The sequence below is a fragment of the Bufo bufo genome, chromosome 1 (assembly GCF_905171765.1).
Source record: "Bufo bufo chromosome 1, aBufBuf1.1, whole genome shotgun sequence".
NCBI lineage: Eukaryota > Metazoa > Chordata > Amphibia > Anura > Bufonidae > Bufo > Bufo bufo.
In genome coordinates this window covers 488,171,202-488,192,344 of record NC_053389.1, presented here as the reverse complement: position 1 = coordinate 488,192,344, position 21,143 = coordinate 488,171,202, and the positions used below count along the sequence as shown (strand labels likewise).

At 37.3% G+C, this 21,143-nt stretch overlaps 1 protein-coding gene across 5 annotated transcripts in view; it reads left to right on the top strand.

Moving 5' to 3' along the window:
• The window catches only part of KCNC2 (potassium voltage-gated channel subfamily C member 2), a 361,653-nt gene that overhangs the window by 312,176 nt on the left and 28,334 nt on the right, over positions 1–21,143 (top strand). For 3 of the 5 annotated variants that reach the window (XM_040415724.1, XM_040415725.1, XM_040415723.1), the window contains exons 2-3: positions 11,127–12,054; positions 17,442–17,597. In XM_040415724.1, coding sequence (XP_040271658.1) covers positions 11,127–12,054; positions 17,442–17,597 — 1,084 coding nt within the window. The remainder of the gene's footprint in view (positions 1–11,126; positions 12,055–17,441; positions 17,598–21,143) is intronic. The other 2 variants (XM_040415728.1, XM_040415727.1) reach the window with 1 other exon arrangement.

Below are 21,143 nucleotides of genomic sequence, written 5' to 3'. Positions count from 1 at the left end.
CGCAGTACCATAGTATAAAATATACAAATTTCTAACGTTAATGCGAACCCACCCTTATCTGGCCATTTATCAATGAGTATTCACTATTCTAGTAACTACAATTTCCAAACGACAGGTCTGCTCTCTCCTGACGTACCTGTTTCAGTTAGTACTTGCATTCCCTGTAAAAGTAAAAAACTAAAAATAAAAATTGAACATTTTTTCTGCACTATATATTGTTATTTTCTTCTGTTGTTCCTTTTAGTAGGAATAAATTAATTCATTTTTACAAGCACACACACACACACACATACCGCATGTACCAATGTAGTAGAGTTAACACTCTGCTTTCTGAGATTTCTGAGATGTGTTATTTAAACTAAGCAAACACCTTCAATTGCTTTTGAATGGCTTTTGTTTCAAGATAACACAATGATTTAAGAAATTTGAGTTAAGAGTTTAAGTGCTAACCCTGCTACATCTGTACAGTGAGTTATGGTCCTTAACCCCTTAAGGACTTAGGACGTACCGGTACGCCATGTTTGCCGAGTCCTTAAGGACCCAGGGCGTACCGCTACGTCCTAAGTTTAAAATTACATTGCGGCGCAGCGGGGGTTAATCGGAACAGGAAGTCTGCTGAAATCATTCAGCGGGCATCCTGTCACAACGTCGGGGGGGGGGGGGTCATGTGCGGGGGTGATCCGGCGTTCCATCGGGTCCCTATGCGGCTGTCGGGGGGACCCTTAGGCATCTGCGCTGCCTTCCAGTGACGAGCCTGTGAGATCCAGCCCCCTGGATCTCACAGGCCGGAAGCTGTATGAGTAATACACACAGTATTACTCATACAGCCAATGCATTCCAATACAGAAGTATTGGAATGCATTGTAATAGTGATTAGACCCCCTAAAGTTGAAGTCCCAAAGTGGGACAAAAAATAAAGTAAAAAAACTGTTGGAAAAATAAAGTTTTCCCCCAAAAAATTAAGTTTCAAGTAAAAATAAACAAAAACGTCATTTTCCCCAAATAAAGTTAAAAAAAATTGGTAAAAAATAGGAAAAAAGTAGACATATTAGGTATCACCGGGTCCGTATCGACCGGCTCTATAAATATATCACATGACCTAACCCCTCAGATGAACACCGTAAAAAATAAAAAATAAAAACTATGCAAATAAAAAAAAAAATTGTCACCTTACATCACAAAAAGTACAACAGCAAGCGATCAAAAAGGCGTTTGCCCACAAAAATAGTACCAATCTAACCATCACCTCATCCCGCAAAAAATGAGCCCTTACCTGAGACAATCGCCCAAAAAATAAAAAAAATATAGCTCTGAATATGGAGACACTAAAACATCATTTTTTTGGTTTTAAAAAAGCTGTTATTGTGTAAAACTTAAATAAATAAAAAAAAGTATACACATTAGGTATCGCCACGTCCGTATTGACCAGCTCTATAAAAATATCACATGACCTAACCCCTCAGATGAACACCGTAAAAATCTAAAAATAAAAACTGTGCTAAATAAACCATTTTTTGTCACCTTACATCACAAAAAGTGTAATAGCAAGCGATCAAAAAGTCACACGCACCCCAAAATAGTGCCAATAAAACCGTCATCTCATCCTGCAAAAATCATACCCTACCCAAGGTAATCGCCTAAAAAACTGAAAAAATTATGGCTCTCAGACTATGGAAACACTAAAACATGATTTTTTTTGCTTCAAAAATGAAATCATTGTGTAAAACTTACATAAATAAAAAAAAGTATACCTCTTATGTATCGCAGTCTCCATAATAACTTGCTCTATAAAAATATCACATGACCTAACCCCTCAGATGAACACCGTAAAAATCTAAAAATAAAAACTATGCTAAATAAACCATTTTTTGTCACCTTACATCACAAAAAGTGTAATAGCAAGCGATCAAAAAGTCACACGCACCCCAAAATAGTGCCAATAAAACCGTCATCTCATCCCGCAAAAATCATACCCTACCCAACGTAATCGCCCAAAAACTGAAAAAATTATGGCTCTCAGACTATGGAAACACTAAAACACGATTTTTTTTGTTTCAAAAAAGAAATCATTGTGTAAAACTTACATAAATAAAAAAAAGTATACATATTATGTATCGCCGCATCCGTGACAACCTGGTCTATAAAAATATCACATGATCTAACCTGTCAGATGAATGTTGTAAATAACAAAAAATAAAAACTGTGCCAAAACAGCTATTTCTTGGTACCTTGCCTCACAAAAAGTGTAATATAGAGCAACCAAAAATCATATGTACCCTAAACTAGTACCAACAATACTGCCACCCTAGTTTCTAAAATGGGGTCACTTTTTTGGAGTTTCTACTCTAGGGGCGCATCAGGGGGGCTTCAAATGGGACATGGTGTAAAAAAAAAAACAGTCCAGCAAAATCTGCCTTCCAAAAACCGTATGGCATTCCTTTCCTTCTGCGCCCTGCCTTGTGCCCCTACAGCGGTTTACGAGCACATATGGGGTGTTTCTGTAAACTACAGAATCAGGGCCATAAATATTGAGTTTGGTTTGGCTGTTAACCCTTGCTTTGTAACTGGAAAAAAATTATTAAAATGGGAAATCTGCCAAAAAAGTTAAATTTTGAAATTGTATCTCAATTTTCCATTAATTCTTGTGGAACACCTAAAGGGTTAACGACGTTTTTAAAATCAGTTTTGAATACCTTTAGGGGTGTAGTTTCTTAGATGGGGTCACTTTTATGGAGTTTCTACTCTAGGGTTGCATCAGGGGGGCTTCAAATGGGACATGGTGTCAAAAAAAACAGTCCAGCAAAATCTGCCTTCCAAAAACCGTATGGCATTCCTTTCCTTCTGCGCCCTGCCATGTGCCCGTACAGCGGTTTACAACCACATATGGGGTGTTTCTGTAAACTACAGAATCAGGGCCATAAATATTGAGTTTGGTTTGGCTGTTAACCCTTGCTTTGTAACTGTAAAAAAATTATTAAAATGGGAAATCTGCCAAAAAAGTGAAATTTTGAAATTGTATCTCTATTTTCCATTAATTCTTGTGGAACACCTAAAGGGTTAGCAAAGTTTGTAAAATCAGTTTTGAATACCTTGAGGGGTGTAGTTTATAGAATGGAGTCATTTTGGGTGGTTTCTACTATGTAAGCCTCGCAAAGTGACTTCAGACCTGAACTGGTCCCTAAAAATTGGGTTTTTGATTCAAGATCTGCTTCTAAACTTCTAAGCCTTGTAACATCCCCAAAAAATAAAATATCATTCCCAAAATGATCCAAACATGAAGTAGACATATGGGGAATGTAAAATAATAACTATTTTTGGAGTTATTACTATGTATTATAGAAGTAGAGAAATTGAAACCTGGAAATTTGCAATTTAAAAAAAAAAAATTGGTAAATTTGGTATTTTTTTTATAAATAAAAATGATTTTTTTTTTACTTCATTTTGCCAGTGTCATGAAGTACAATATGTGACGAAAAAACCATCTCAGAATGGCCTGGATAAGTCAAAGCGTTTTAAAGTTATCAGCACTTAAAGTGACACTGGTCAGATTTGCAAAAATGGCCAAGTCCTTAAGGTGAAATAGGGCTGAGTCCTTAAGGGATTAAAAAAAGACCGACACCCTACTTTATTCTTGTACTGTGATGTCATGTAGGTCACTAGATCCCAGGAACATTTTAAGGATGTGTTCACCTAGGCCATAAATGTTGCAGATTTGCCAGCACAGATTTAAAATACACATCGTTTAACCATAGAAGCATGAAATAAGACTCATCCGCAAAACCCACACTGGAATTTGTGGAAAATGTATCCTGTAGTACCATACGTTAAACTCAAAGAAGATGATGTTTAGACATCTGATGCTGAAAAATGTGTGATTTTCCTTTTCACCCCCTTGCACATTCTGCTGTGAATGCTTTCTCTCTGCACAAATCCCAAAGACCTATGCGTGTAAAACATGGTCATCTACACTGATACAGTACAACCTGTAATTTCCCCTCCCTAAAGACATGGAAGCTTTCCTACCTATCCACACTCTGCTGTGTACAACAGCAACCCCCTCCCTGCAGTTTTTTTTTTAACCCTGGGTGACTGTCAAAGGAGGGAGTTGGACATCAGACAAAACCAACACAACCATAAACTGATATATGATCTGTATTAGAAGTAGAGGTATCCCTTCAGATTAAATGTGTCTCCTTCGTACAAGATTTGTTATTTATACTTTCTAACCCGGTCTCCGACTCTCCCACTACTTACAAAAATGCTAGATGACTTCGGCCTCCTCTCAAATTTCAAAGTAAATGTAACAAAATCAGAGGTTCTTACCTTTAGGAAAAAAGACAGTTATCCTAAAATCTGGTCTCCATGGCGACAATTCCAGTCACATCAAGCACATAATACCCCACTACCTGGCTCTACATAAATACCATCAAAAAGGCTTGAGCACTATCTGGCTGTCCAGCTTAAGGTCCCCCTCCGCACTTCCCACCCCTACCCCCTTCTTTTCCTCTTTTTTATCTCTGTTGCATTTCAACTGGATTATGTTATGTTATATAATACAATTTATCTGTACATCTCCTTTGGCTGTATTGATTGTACATAGAGATGAGCGAATCGAAGTTGATGAAGTGGAATTCGCACCGAATCCGAATTTCCTCACGCTTCGTGGTAACAAATCGTATTTGTTCCTAAAATGGCTGCTGCAGGTGTGAGGACATGGAGCAAGAAAGTCTGGGAAAGCGGGAACACCCATAATGTCATGCATGCAGCCAATCAGCAGCCAGCCAGCCCTGTGATGTCACAGCCCTATAAATAGCCTCAGCCATCTTGGATTCTGCCATTTTCCAGTGTACTTAGTGCAGGGAGAGATGTCAGCACTAGGGACAGTGATAGGAAAGACTTCATTGTCCAAAAAAAACTATTTACAAGTTCAGGAAAAGATTATTCAAGGTGTAGGGAAAGGATAGGGAGGAGTCATTCCACAGCATTAATGTAGAACAGGGTTCATTTGGGGAGGTTACAGCCTGGGTAATAGGAACAATCCTATTACACCTTGCTGCACTGACTGGGGATCCAAATTGCCATTATACAGCTCTGTAATTCCAGCAAATAGTTTTTGTTATTGGAGTGCAAGTGCTGTTTGATACAGCCATTAACAGGGTTTATTACAAGGAAATATTTCTATGTCTTATTTGCCCTTATGCAGTGCAATTATATGTTCTAAAGCATTTTTGTCTTGTATTAGTGGGAAAAAAAGGGCTTATTAGCCGTTGTGTGGTGAAGTGCAAAAATTTCAGCCCTTTTTGGCATGTATTAGTGGCACAAAATTTTTTTGCAGTTCAGAAGTGCAGTTATATGTTCTAAAGCCCTTTTTGTCGTGTATTAGTGGCAAAAGAAAAATATATTTGCCGTTCAGCACTGCAGTTATATGTTCTAAAGCCTTTTGTGGAGTGTACAGATGTAGCAGGGTTAACACTCAAACTTAACTCAAATTTCTTAGCTCATTGTGTTATCTTGAAACAAAAGCCATTGAAAAGCAATTGAAAGTGTTTGCTTAACGCATTTAGTTTAGATAACACATCTCATAAAGCATGTGTTAACTCTACTACGTCTGTATAAGGGGAAAAAAGAAAAATATATTTGCCGTGCAGCGGTGCAGTTTTATGTCCTAAAGCCTTTTATGTTGTGTAAAAGAGGAAAAAAGAAAATATATTTGCTGTCCTGCGGTGCAGTTATATGTTCTAAAGCAGGGATGCTCAACCTGCGGCCCTCCAGCTGTTGTAAAACTACAACTCCCACAATGCCCTTCCGTAGGATGATAGCTGTAGGCTGTCAGGGAATCATAGGAGTTGTAGTTTTGGAACAGCTGGAGGGCCGCAGGTTGAGCATGCCTGTTTTAAAGCCTTTTGTAGAGTGTATAAGTGGAAAAAAATATATACATTTGCTTTTCAGTGGTGCAGTTATATGTACTAAAGCCTTTTGTGGAGTGTATAAGTGGGAAATAAAATTGAATGAAGTTATACAGTATATAAGCTATCTATCTAATGTAATGAGTGGAAAGCACAGAGCACAGCAATGACACTGCTGTCTTTCTCAGAACTTTAAAAAACTGTATAAAATGGCTGCTGGGGAGGTTCTTATATAGTAAGTGGTAGGCAACTTTCCTATTGGTTGCTAGGGATGTTGCTAAGCTGAGACAAAGACATTGCAGCCTTCTCATTGGCTCACAAGCAAGAAGCAGGGAAGGATCATGGGTTCAGATGAAAAAAATTCTAGAATATTCAAAAATATGAATGTATATCACTATATTCTAAATATTAGCGAATTCTCAAAGTGACGATTTTCTCGAATAATATTCACAATTTGAATATTACTGCCCAACACTATTCTAGACCACTATAAAGGCTCTGTGCAGCCAAGAATTTGACTTTTTTTATGCGATTCGCCGCAAATAAATTCGTATCAAACCAAATTTTTTTTTTAAATTCGGTGAACCGGCTAAATCGAATTTTTTTTAAATTCGCTCATCTCTAATTGTGCACCTTGCCTGGTCCATGCTGAGATTCTATTTACTATCTCATGTCGATTCTAATCTTGAAATAAAGAATTAAAAAAATAATTAAAAAAAATGAAGTAGCAGTATAACTAGTTATACAGGAGTTCCACAGACTTTATAGCAACAGAGGACTTTTTGCTTAATTTAGCATTCACAAATGAGCAATAAAAAAATGTTAGTGTAAAATTGTTAATAGCCTTTACTCTGATGAAATTTAACACACAGATTCTCAGACATTCAAAATAAAGGTTGTTCAAAGCATTCATTTTTTTATGTCTTCTTGATCTTCAAGAAAGAAATATGAAAGGGAATAGAAAATTTGTTCTTCCTGTATGATGGAAGATATCTTTAACTTTTAAGGAGGTTTGTAGGTTGATTAGTAAACTATATTTGAATGTTTCAGCAGTAACATCAGTTGCGCTGTGAGTGCTGTTGGAACAGATAGCGTTAGTATTACACTCATTTACACATAGGACATAAAAGATAATCATAATTGCTGTTCAAATAGAACTTAAAGGCTATGGACACCTTTGGGGCATTTTTTTATATTATTGCATTGTACTCATTTTTAGCTCAAAATCTTTTTTTTTCAATTGTTCTTTATTAAAAAATGTTGAACCCTTTTGTCTGCACAGCCTTAAGACTCTCTAGTAGCCTGCTGTCTGTTTTCACTCTGTTGCATCAGGCAGCTGAGCTGACGGCTCCTTATCTATGATCTCTGACCTCCTAAACACTCATTATAGCTCAATTCTTATGTTATTTATAAGAATGTGACTTAAATAAGTGTTTATGACCTTTTATTAATTTAGTGAGAAGGGTTATTAGATGACCGGCACAAAGTGAAAGTTTAAGTATGATTCTCCCAGCTAGACAAACAGTCAGCTTTTTGTGACAGACTAGCTAAATAATTTTAATAAAGATCAATTGAAAAAATGAGTTTGAGCCCAAAATGAGTAAAATGCAATCATAAAAAAGTTGCCCCAGAAGGTATACATAGCTTTTGAATCTATGAAAAAAAAGAAAAAAAAAGAAAAGTAACTTTAAAATGTGCATTTTTAAAAACTTATTTTGTGTTTAGTGTTAACTTTCATCATTGAAAGCAAAAGTTCTCTTTTGAATATATACATGGTTTATCTGCACCCCATAGAAAAGCCATAACTAGAAAACCCCTAAATGGCCATACTATTTTGCATTCTGTCTGAAGAATGATATTATTTTCCGCTATAACCATGTTATAACAGAAAATAATAAAATGACCCGAACACCGTAACCCGGACTTCAGTGAAAAAGTCTGGGTTCGGGTTCGGGTCCGGGTACCAGAACTTGAAAAGTTTGGTACGAACTCAAACTTTCCAGTTTGGGTTTGCTCATTCCTATTTAAAAGCAAAATGACTCTCAAGTGCCCAGCTGGCTTTCCGTTTTAACGTGCCCAAGCCATCCACTCTTTCCAGATGTCTGCTCCTCCCCTAAATTCCCAGGGCTTCCTTTCCTTTCTCTTGAGGTCACAGTGAAGTGTCCCCAAATCTCTGACAAGCACCTGCGCAAAACACATCCCTGAGGCAATAGTCCACAAAAGGGTATGTAGTGTGCACCGGAAGTACAGCAAAGGGTGCCTATGTTATTTTGGAGATGCATCACCATTTTTTCTGCTCACTCTCTCCAAAGTTCGCCTGAATCAAATCACCAAAAATTCTGATTTGCTTTGCATTATTACAAAATTCAGGTTAGTTTAGATTAGTTTAGTACTGATTCACGATTCTCCAACAGCCAACATACAATACGTATTTTAAATTTTAAAACTTATATTAAACATACATCCCTGAGACAATAGCCCACAAAAGGGTATGTAGTATGTAGGCTCTGGAAGTACAGCAGGGGGCATCTGTGTTATTTTGGAGACGCATCACCATTTATTCTGATCACTCTCTCTAAAATTCACCTGAATCAAATCACCAACATTTCTGATTTGCTTTGGATTTTTACAACATTCAGGTTAGTTTAGATTATTTTAGTTCTGATTCGTTCATTGCTACCAGCCAACATACATTATGTACTTTAAAATTCATATTGAACATACATATTACTGTAAATGGAAATGAAAAGTCATGTTCATGGAGTTTGCATGGCAGCACACAGATTCTATAGACATGCCATGTGCTGCCATATGAAATCTCTGTAGAGAGCTGTAAAAGGATTAGTTCACACAACAACATTTTGCAAAGGCAAAATTTGCTGCTTATTCTAGGGCAGAAATCTCTCTGGTTCTGCCATGGTTTTTCATTTTAAATGCTGTAGACACACTTGCGGTTTAGAACATTAAATGGAGCTAAACTAGATGGTGCAGGCTGAACGTGTTTACAAGAAGGGGTTAAGTAGATTATATTTTCTGAGAAGGCTTAAGTCCTACAATATGTATGGAAAGATGCAGGAGATGTTTGTTCTGTTTTTTTTTTTTTTTTCAGTAGTTGAGTTGGGTACTGCTATGAGAGTTGGTGATGAGAATAGAATAAGTTGACTAGAAAGGCAGGAATTGTATCAGGTTGTCACCTGGAAACTGGAGGATGCTGCTCAGCGAAGGATGCTTATTAAGCTTAGTGCAATTGCAAGGAATGTAAATTGCCTACTCCATTAGATTTTAGTTGGACAGTGCAGACCTTTTAGTCAGAGATATGAACAGTTTGTTCTAATATGGACTGGTACAGGAATTTCTTTTTTGCCCGTTGCTATTGTCATGTATAATAGGTAATTATTATCTTATAAATATATGGAAGATACTGAATGTAGTGGGGGGAGACTGTTATAAGGTTTTCAAATGGTTTATACATTTTATTTGGGAATATTTTATTGTGTTTGTAATTTCTGTTGTATGTTATGTGTTTTAAATTGTTTGTAAGCTGCTGTAACTACCTATTTTTATATACCCTTTGGGATTAATGAAGTTATATTGTATCATATGGCTGCTGCTGCTGCCACATTCTCTGTCGGCCTGCCCACTATCATGTTCTGTACCATATGGCTGCTGCCGCCATCATGTAACTTCTGCTGTCTGCTTGCCTACCATCATGTTACCTATCACTGCTGCTGCCCCAATACCATCATGCCACTGCCACTATCACCCTGTCTACCATTATGTTCCATACCATATGAGTGCTAGCATCGCTAGCCGCTGCTCTCTGCCTGCCTATCATCATGTTTTGTATCGTATAACTGCTGTTACAACCACAGCAGCCACTACTCCCTGCTGCTATTCCTCCTACTCCCATTTCCATTACCATTACTGCCTCTACCATTACTGCTACACAGCCATCACTACTACTACCCCTAAACATCCACACACACAACTACTGCCTTGTCTATTCCATGCTGCTATTCTGGCCACATGTCACTATTACTCTACCATTTCCAATTAAAAGGAAGATTTTTTTTCCAGGCTTGTTTAGAACAAGGCACTGTTTCTTCTGACAAGTAATACTTCTGTGTGTTTAAATACAGGCAGACATTATGACCCTGTTAACAAATAACTTTAAATGCTTATGCAGAACAAGCCACTGTTTTTTATGACATTGACGTGTGTGTCTATAAATAGGGGCAGATGCATGCCCCTGTTAAGGCATAATTTATGGACCCTTGGTCCCAACAAGTCACTGTTTTCCAAAAACGCTGTGTGTGTTTAAACTCTATCTGCCCCCAATAAGGGACAGTTTTTGGAAGCTTTCTAATATGAAAAAGCATAACACATGTGATGGCACAGTATGTTTTTAAACACTCTGTTTGTTAACACAATCAACCTGACATTTACCCATTGCTATATATGTCATTGTCACTCTGATATAATTTGCTATTGCTGTCATTAAGTTCAAAAGGGGAAGGGGGAAGACAAAGAGCAACGATTCTTAATAAAAATTTTGACAAAAAGATAAAAAAAATTGAGTCCTAGGAAACCTCAGAGTGTCAATTTTCAGGCCTATTAGAGCAACTTTGATTTGTGTAGAATGGATTAGGACACAAATCAAATGTTTTGAAAATTTAGACAAATCAAACACAAAACGAATTTAAAGAAATGTGGTGATCTCTATTGCAATATACTGTATATTCAAGCTGTTAATCATATTAGCACAGAATATGTGTATAAACTAAAGGTGAAACTCGAAAAATTTGAATATCGTGCAAAAGTCCATTTATTTCAGTAATGCAAATTAAAAGAAATTGCATTAATGCAGCTTAAAATTTTAATTTTGCGAAAAAGGTTCAATATTCTAGGCTCAAAGTGTCACACTCTAGTCAGCTAATTAATCCATATCCCCTGAGCAAAGGGTACCTCAAAATTGTGACTTTGGGTTTTATAAGCTATAAGCCATAATCATCCAAATTATAACAAATAAAGGCTTGAAATATCTTGCTTTGCATGTAATGAGTCTATCTCATAGGTTAGTTTCACCTTTTAAGTTGCATTACTGAAATAAATAAACTTTGCACGATATTCTAATTTTTCGAGTTTCACCTGTAATTTTTTTGTGAAAAGCACTCTACTTATATATTATACACTAAAATGTGTTTCTTTTTTTTCTTTCAGTTCATCGCCTTTGCTTCCTTGTTCTTCATCTTAGTATCTATAACGACGTTTTGTCTGGAGACTCATGAAGCATTTAATTCCATCATCAATAAAACTGAAACTGTGAATAATGGCACAGAAATGGTGTCATTAATTGAGATTGAGACTGACCCTGCATTGACATATGTTGAAGGCGTTTGTGTGGTATGGTTTACATTTGAGTTTTTAGTACGTGTCACTTTCTGCCCTGACAAACTTGAATTCATCAGAAATCTACTAAACATTATAGATTTTGTGGCTATATTGCCATTTTACCTGGAGGTTGGACTAAGTGGGCTTTCCTCCAAAGCTGCTAAGGATGTATTAGGATTCCTCAGGGTTGTGAGATTTGTCCGCATCCTCCGAATTTTTAAACTAACCCGACATTTTGTAGGACTAAGAGTGCTTGGGCACACTCTTCGAGCTAGCACTAATGAATTTTTGCTTCTCATAATATTTTTGGCTCTAGGAGTCTTAATATTTGCCACAATGATCTACTATGCGGAGAGAATAGGTGCCAGTCCAAATGATCCATCAGCAAGCAAGCATACACAGTTTAAAAATATTCCCATTGGTTTCTGGTGGGCTGTGGTTACTATGACCACATTAGGATATGGTGACATGTATCCTCAGACTTGGTCAGGAATGCTGGTAGGAGCACTATGTGCGTTGGCTGGTGTACTTACAATTGCAATGCCTGTTCCAGTCATTGTTAACAATTTTGGAATGTACTACTCCCTTGCTATGGCAAAACAGAAACTTCCAAGAAAAAGAAAGAAATACATTCCACATGGACCTCAGGCTGGCTCTCCTACATTCTGCAAGATGGATCTTAATATGGGATGCAACAGTACACAGGCGGATGCATGTCTTGGTAAAGACAACCGACTAATGGAGCACAACATGTCAGGTATAGCAGAAAAATAGTAACACAGATACATCAAGTGAAACTTGTAAAATATTTACGATATTGGTGCATTTATGAAAACTTTTTTTAATCAAAATTTTTGGTATAAATATTCAGACATAAGAAAACTTACAGCAGAGAAGTAGATACTGTACATATGAAACAAAATACTTCAGATACTTAAATGGGATTTTCCAGGCTCCTGATATAGCTCACATCCTCAGGATAGGTCTGTAATATTCGATTGGTGAGGGTGTAGCACCCTGAGGATAGGTCATGAATATCAGGAGTCTGGAAAACCCCTTTAACTACTCCCAGATCGAGCCAGTTTTCACCTACCTGACTGAGCCTAATTTTGAAAATATGACTTGTTACTTTATGTGATAACTTGGAATGCTTTTACATGATACATTGAACTTCATGTTAGTGGTAACTTTGGGTCAATATGTTTTACCGCTATTTATTTAAAAATACAGAATTTACAGAAAATTTAGAAAAATTAGCGATTTTCAAAAATTTAATTTACCTGCTTTGTTCCTCACAAAATAAGTACTAATATTCACCATATGTCTATTTTATTTTGGCATCATTTTATAAATAAAATTTAGATTTTTAGGTCATTAGATGGCTTAGAATTTTAGAAGCAATTTTTAAAATTTTCAAGAAAATATCCAAAACCGACTTTAAAGATCAATTCAGTTCTGAAGTGACATTGAGGGGTTTACATAATAATAACCACCCTTTCCATTTTAGAAACTTCACCCTTCACATTATGCAAAGCTAATTTTATAAAATGTATTAACCCTTTAGGTGTTTCACAAGATTTAAAGCAAAATAGAGATGAGATTTTAAAAAGTTATTTTTTTGCAGATTTTCCATTGTAATCCATTTTTTCTTTAACACAGCAAGGGTTAACAGCAAAAAAAACCTCAATATTTATTACCCTGATTCTTCAGTTTACAGACACACCCCATATGCTGTCGTAAACTTCTGTATGGGAAGAAGATCAGGCTCTGAATGGAAGGCACACCATATGGTTTTTGGAGGGCAGATTTTGCTTAAATATCGGGTATCATGTCATATCTGAAGAAACCCGGAGGTTCTCCTGCAAGTGAAGCCTCCAAAAATTGACATCATTTTGGAAACTACACTCCTCAAGTTTTCAAGGGGTGTAGTAAGTGTCTTGACCCCATATGAGTTTCAAAGAATGTAGAAAAACTTGGCTACGAAAATGAGAAAAAATTAATTTCAAACAATAAATGTTGCTTTAGACTTTTTTTTTCATTTTCACAAGGAGTAACAGGAGAACAAGGACCCTACAGTTTGTTATGCATTTTTTCCTGAACACTGCAACACCTCATATGTGATCATAAACTGCTGCATGGGCACACTGCAGGGTTCAAAAGGGGAAGGGCGCCTTTTGGAGGGCAGATTTTTCTAGTATGGTTTTTGGGTGCCTCCACAGTGGAAACTCCCAAGATGTGATCCGACAGAAACTAAACTCAAAGAATTTATCAAGGGTTGCTTTGACTTCACAGGTGTTTCAAATAATTTTGAAACACTTGGCTCTGAAAATGAAAAATATAATTTCGTCCAATAAAATGTTGCTTTAGCCCTAGCTTTTTCACTCTTACAAATGGTAACAGGAGAAAAATCACCCCAACTTTTGTTACATAATTTTTTTCTGGCTGTGCACACCAGGTAAGGTGAGCATGAACTTACAATAACACCTAAAAAAATCAGCCAGTCACAACAATTTCAGCATATAGAAGCCTGCATATTTTTTGGCAATTTTAATCATTATTACATTTTATGCCAACAATAGCCTTTTTATTGTATTGTACCATTCAAATCAGCAGATTAAAAAATGTGCTAGAGATCAGGAAAAAAACTGCAGGATCAGACTGTCATATTGATTTATATGAGACCCCTTAAGGCCTGGAGTTTTTTTTTTTTTTCGTTTTGCACTCCCTGCCTTCCCAGAGCCATAACTTATTTATTTTTCTGTTCACATAGCCATATGAGGGCTTGTTTTTTGCGGGACAAATTGTAGTTTCCAATGCCACCAGTTAATATTACATATGATGTAGTGGGAAGTGGGGAAAAATTCCAAATGGGGTGAAATTGCAATCGCAGTTTTAGAGGTTTTTTATTTACGTCATTCGATGTGCGATAAAACTGACTAGTTACTTTTATTCTACAGGTTAGACTCAGTACGAATCTGGCGATACCTTATATGTATAGTTTTATTGCCTTTTTATAGTAATAAAAAAAAAATTAAGTTTAGAAAAAAATCTGTTTTATTGATTTGTCGCCATATTTTGACCCTTATAACTTTTTTGTAATTATGTGTACGGAGCTGTGTGGGGGCAAATTTTTTGCGGGGCGATCTGAACTTTTCATTGATAACATTCTGGGGTATGTATGACTTTTTGATCCGTTTTGCTGTATGCCGTATGGGGAATATATTTTTATATTTTTAGACTATGTGCATTTTCTCACATCGCGACATCGATGATGTGTATTATTTTTTTTAGTTCTTTTATTTTTATTTTGGGAAAAGGGGGGTGATTTGAATTAAAATTTTTAAAAATATTTTTTACTTTTTTATATTTTTTTATAGTTCCCATAGGGAACTATAACATGCAATCATTAGATTGCTATTATCATAGACTCCAATGCACTTGCATTGGAATCTTTGATGATTTTACTAGTTTCTTATTGAGCCCTATTACAGGCAAGAGCTCCATAGGAAATACTATGTCATTCATAAAGACTGGGGCTGCTGCATACACACTCCGGCTCCTCTGATCGCCACATAGGGGAGCCGGACCACAACCGGAAGCGAAAGCTTTCATTTTTCAGTGCTCTCAGATGCCGTGGTCAGGATCTACCACGACATCTGAGGGGTTAAATGTCCGCGATCTGCATTACTGCCGGTTGCGGACATTAGCAGCGGATGTCTGCTAGAAGAAGCAGGTGGCCACCCACGGTTATGGCACCCGCAGCGGGCAGGAGCGTGCGTCATCTTTAAACATCTGCCTAGCGCCATACATGTACGGTGCTAGTCTGATTGAAACGGGGAAGCATTATTTATATGGATGCTTATGCCTTAAATGAAGTGTTAGTGCTGGCTTCTCTTGAACCTTTCAAGTGGGCTGCTATGCACTTTAGGGGAAAATATGTACAAAAGCAGTACATATAAATGTTAAATGTGCCTAAGAATATGGAAGCTGATTTCTTCACCTTTTTTTATCTTTAGTCAACCAATAATCACATTTCATCGACAGAAAGTAGATTTTAATATTAACATAAGTTGGTACAACTTTTGTATTCACTAAATATAGAAAAAAGGTTCTGATGGGCTGATTGTAAAATACATTATGTGCTACTAAGTTCCTTTGAGCAATGATTCTAATTGGCTAACTTATCTGTCAATAAAAAAAATTAAATAAAGGAAAATTGATTGTCAAAGGATTGGTAAACTTGTTGAGTAAATACTGTTAAGTCAGCACTACACTCCCAAAGAAGTGAGAAAATAGATGGGAGTCAGCACTACAGTCCCAAAGTACTGCAGTGCATGTGGTCAGATATATCCAATATGATGAACCAGAATCCCTGGGTCTTTTTGCTAATAATCATCTTTATTTTAGTACATAACATATAGTGTTAGGCGAATCGAAGTATCCGAAGTGGACTTCCATCTGAATTTCAGAAAAATTTAATTCGCTGTGAAGCCAAATTTCCTCATTCTTTGTGGTAACAAATCAATTTTTACTGAAATGGCGTTAAAAAAAAAATCATACTCACCTCCTCCATTTGAGCGTGAAGAGGCTGCTACATCAATCTTGATTGAAGATCGCCTGCAAAATCTCATGTGCGTGGACATATGACAGTGACATCACCACGTGATGACGTCATCATGCACCGCGTTACATTTTGCGCAGGACTTTCAATCAAGATGGCTGTGGTGGTCCCTTCGCACTCAAATCGATAAGGTGAGTATTTTTATTTTTTTTACTGATTAACCCCTGAAAGCCCTCATTTTTTTTTATATCTCAGATGCCGCGGTCAGCGATGAACTGTTATTTATTTCCCCCTTAACATTTCTATTATCCCCATTGTTTTTTTTCCTTTTCCTGACCCTGTTATTCCCATAAGGCATGTACCTCTCACAATGAAAGTTTAGGATGCGTTTTTGTGGCTGTATTTTGTGGCTGTATTTTTATTTTTGAGGACATTGTCCCAGTTAGTCAGGCTAATGGCATCTCTAAGCTGATCCAATTAAAATTTTTCAAGTTCATTGTTTTAGTGCCTCCTTTTAAAATCATCCTTTTGAATGAAAACTGTAAGTTTATTATATTATGGTTCTAGATATGCCCCCACCTGAACCTCTGTGGTTCTGTAAGGTCTATTGGTTAATACTAAGTTTAGTATGATTGTCCCACTAGTCGGATCTTGTACCAGTTGGGAAAGTGTTGGGATCCTGTGCCAGTTGGGGAATTGTCTTCATTTATTGACAAGAACTTGTTTCCTTTATGAGAGCCACAGCTTTCAGTTTCCCAGTTTATATCTGGGTAGTTGAAGTCCCCCATAAAAACGACCTCATTATCATTTACCACTTCATCTATTTCCCTTAGGCTACATGCACACCACCGTTCCGTTTTTTTGCGGTCTGCAAACCACGGATCAGCAAAAAACGGAAGCCCCCCGTGAGCCTTCTGCAATTTGCGGAACGGAACGGGCGGCCCATTGTAGAATTGCCTATTCTTGTCCGCAAAATGGACAAGAATAGGACATTCTATTTGTTTTTGCAGGCCACGGAACGGATAAAAGGATGCGGACAGCACACGGAGTGCTGTCCGCATCTTTTGCGGCCCCATTGAAGTGAATGGGTCTGCACCCGAGCCTCAAAAACTGCGGCTTGGATGCGGACCCGAACAACGGTCATGTGCATGAGGCCTTAGTAGCATATTTTCAGCGGACTCTGTTATATTAGGATCTTGGATCCGAAGCACGCTTTGCTCAATACTATTTATAAAATATGGTTGTTAAAGAGATCTTAATGTATTTATTGTCTGTGTTTTATAGTTACAGTATAATAGAGGTTCAAATTAAACTTTTGATGTGTAAACCACAACTGATGCAGAAATCCCAGACAAAATGCTAACTACTACATTATTATTACTTTTTGCAATTTGTCTTAAGAGTGGGAAAAAAGTCTCCAGAGTCTTGAGATTCAATTACTTTTGTATATTGTTTTATATTTTATATTTGTAGAAAATAAATATGTGATATCAGTTATTAATATTTTAATATTATGCTTTAATATCATAGTCAACTCTTTGTAACTCCTTTATTTGGTACAAATCCTTCTTAAATATTACTAGGCGAGGATAGCTCAGGAAGTGACCAACCACTATCACCTGGAGAAAGGCACCCGATGAGACGATCTAGCACCAGGGACAAAAACAGAAGAGCAGGAACATGTTTTCTCCTGACAGCAGGTGATTACTCGTGCAATACTGATGGAGGGATTCGGAAAGGTATGGGCTTTTAAAAATGTTATGATTAAATTAAATATTAATTACTATATAAAGGAGAGGTGAGCAACAATTGGCACTCCAGCTATGGTAATTTTTAACTATCCATTTGATTGCATTCATACTGACTGAAGTTTTCTTATATAAATGCAAAATTATATGCAAAATTTGAAGTCTAGAAATGCAAAATTAGATTTCCAGCTGGTGTTCCAAGGGTGTCTGTCCTTAATATAGTGTGCTATTTATCAAGCTGTTGGAGATATGTGGCTAAGAATTGCTTATTGCAGACAGCTCATCTGATGAATTTCGAAGCATGAGTAATTTAGCTCAGTACATAGTAACATAGAAATAAAAGTATTACATATGCTGCATATACAAACCTCAACTCTATACTAGATTAAAAAAAGCACATAAATAAGTGAAGCAGAATGTTAGTACATAATGATTAAAAGTTGGAATTGCCTGTAGATTTTCTTCTGAGTACTAAAAGCACTAAAATGTGTCAATCTAAGAAGTATTTCTCCCTTTTTGGGAGTTTATCATTAGATCAATATGTATGCTCAAAAGTTTGCGCATCTACATTGAAATGTCTCCATTGATATTATTGTACAGGGTGGGCCATTTATATGGATACACCTTAATAAAATGGGAATGGTTGGTGATATTAACTTCCTGTTTGTGGCACATTAGTATATGTGAGGGGGGAAACTTTTCAAGATGGGTGGTGACCATGGTGGCCATTTTGAAGTCGGCCATTTTGAATCCAACTTTTGTGACACATCAAACTTATTGGGAATTTCACACGAAAAACAATGGTGTGCTTGGTTTTAACGTAACTTTATTCTTTCATGAGTTATTTACAAGTTTATGACCACTAATGAAATGTGTTCAATGTGCTGCCCATTGTGTTGGATTGTCAATGCAACCCTCTTCTCCCACTCTTCACACACTGATAGCAACACCGCAGGAGAAATGCTAGCACAGGCTTCCAGTATCCGTAGTTTCAGGTGCTGCACATCTCGTATCTTCACAGCATAGACAATTGCCTTCAGATGACCCCAAAGATAAAAGTCTAAGGGGGTCAGATCGGGAGACCTTGGGGGCCATTCAACTGGCCCACGACGACTAATCCACTTTCCAGGAAACTGTTCATCTAGGAATGCTCGGACCTGACACCCATAATGTGGTGGTGCACCATCTTGCTGGAAAAACTCAGGGAACGTGCCAGCTTCAGTGCATAAAGAGGGAAACACATCATCATGTAGAAATTTCGCATATCCAGTGGCCTTGAAGTTTCTATTGATGAACAATGGCCCCACTACCTTTGTACCCTATATACCACACCATACCATCAATTTTTTTGTTCCAACAGTCTTGGAGGGATCTATCCAATGTGGGTTAGTGTCAGACCAATAGCGGTGGTTTTGTTTGTTAACTTCACCATTCACATAAAAGTTTACCTCATCACTGAACAAAATCTTCTGCGTAAACTGAGGGTCCTGTTCCAATTTTTGTTTTGCCCATTCTCAAATTCAGTGCGCCAATCTGGGTCATCCTCGTTGAGATGCTGCAGTAGCTGGAGTTTGTAAGGGTGCCATTTGTGAGTAGCTAATATCTGCCGAAGGCCCATGCGCTGTGGGCTCTTGCTGAATGAAGCTAGGACAGCCACTGATGTTTCTTCATTAGAGACAGATTTCATGCGTCCACATTTTGGCAAATCCAACACTGAACCAGTTTCACGAAACTTAGCAAGCAGTTTGCTAACTGTAGCATGGGAGATGGGTGGTCTCGTAGGGTGTCCTGCATTGAAATCTGTTGCAATGACCCAGCTACTGTGTTCACCAGACATCAACACAATTTCTATCTGCTCCTCACGTGTTAACCTCGGCGACATGTCAATGGCTGTAAACAAAGAGAAACTTGTAAATAACTCATGAAAGAATAAAGTTACGTTAAAACCAAGCACACCATTGTTTTTCGTGTGAAATTCACAATAAGTTTGATGTGTCACATGACCCTCTTCCTATTGAAAAAACTAAAGTTGGATTCAAAATGGCCGACTTCAAAATGGCCGCCATGGTCACCACCCATCTTGAAAAGTTTCCCCCTCACATATACTAATGTGCCACAAACAGGAAGTTAATATCACCAACCATTCCCATTTTATTAAGGTGTATCCATATAAATGGCCCACCCTGTATATCTTTGTGCATAATTTTAAGAAAGCGGGCAAGTCAGTTGTGTAAACACAACTTTAAACCAAATGGACATAATTTCACATACTTTAAAGCATACCATCTTTTCAACAGTCTTTGCATTAATCAATAGTACATTATGTGTACAAGAGGAATAACACTATTTCTGGCCGTTATATGACATTTGTCTGGCATTTTAGCAGTTTTCTTATCTCTGTGCTATTTCTTTAGTTTGCAGTTCTCCCAGAGTTGGAAGGTGGAGACTAGCTCCCAAGCACTGCACACAGAAATGAGAGGAGAATCTGCTTGCTAACTTTCACTCCCTGAAAGGCAGCTTCAGGATCAGGGGGCAACATTATAGAAAAACACTGAATTGTACTGATATGATTAAAGCACTTGAGCTGAGAAGAAAAACACCAATTTAGCTGGTGAAGCCTCTTTGTCTGTGAGTGTTTCTCTTGTCTCAATTAACTCTTGCTCACTATTCCACTTCAATTCTCCATAGGCTTCTATTGATTTGTTTAGTCTGATACTTCTGTAAGCTGGTCTGTCTTGAGACAGATTCAGCAGAAGTTTAAGACAGAAAGTTAGTTTAGGAACAGGGGGAAAAAGGTGTGTGTGTGTGTGCAGCCAATAACAGAAGAAATAGATGTTTTTCTCTTATAATATATATTATAATGTTTCTTATATTTACTTGTACTATTGATATATTCAAAGTTAAGTGAAAACGTAATGACTATTCAAATAATTTTAAGCAGACTATAGCAAGTTGCTCAACAAAACATTTTAAAAGAATTTCACAATTTACAAAGCTAATAAAAATTGTAATATGTTACATAAACTGACATGCCCCTGACATGGCTGTTTGCTGACATTCAAATAAGAAAAGGCTGTCATATATGGCACTTAGATTTATATTAATGTCTGCACCTCGTGGCCACCTCGTGGCCACCATGACCACGTCTCAAAACAGAGATGGAACAAGTTACATACCACTTATATTATAATGACTACCATTAGTTTTAAAGAGGACCTTTCATCAGATTTGACATAGGCTAATTATGGTATTACCTTGTAGGGCGGCCCTTACTGATGCCATGGGTGTTTTTTTTTTTCAAAAGCCCCATCGTTCGTCCACTGTGGCCCCACCCGATGATTTGGTGCACTGTATTATAATGAGCAGTAAACTCGCAATGGGGAGGAGATGCAGTCTTCTGCTGTGGACGACTCCTTCTCCCTGGCTGTGAGCGCGATCCAATCAGAGCGGACAGGGAAAAGGAGCAGGGGGTCTTTTGAAGAAAAAAAAACACCCATGGCATCAGTGGGGGTCGCCCTACAAGGTAATACCATAATT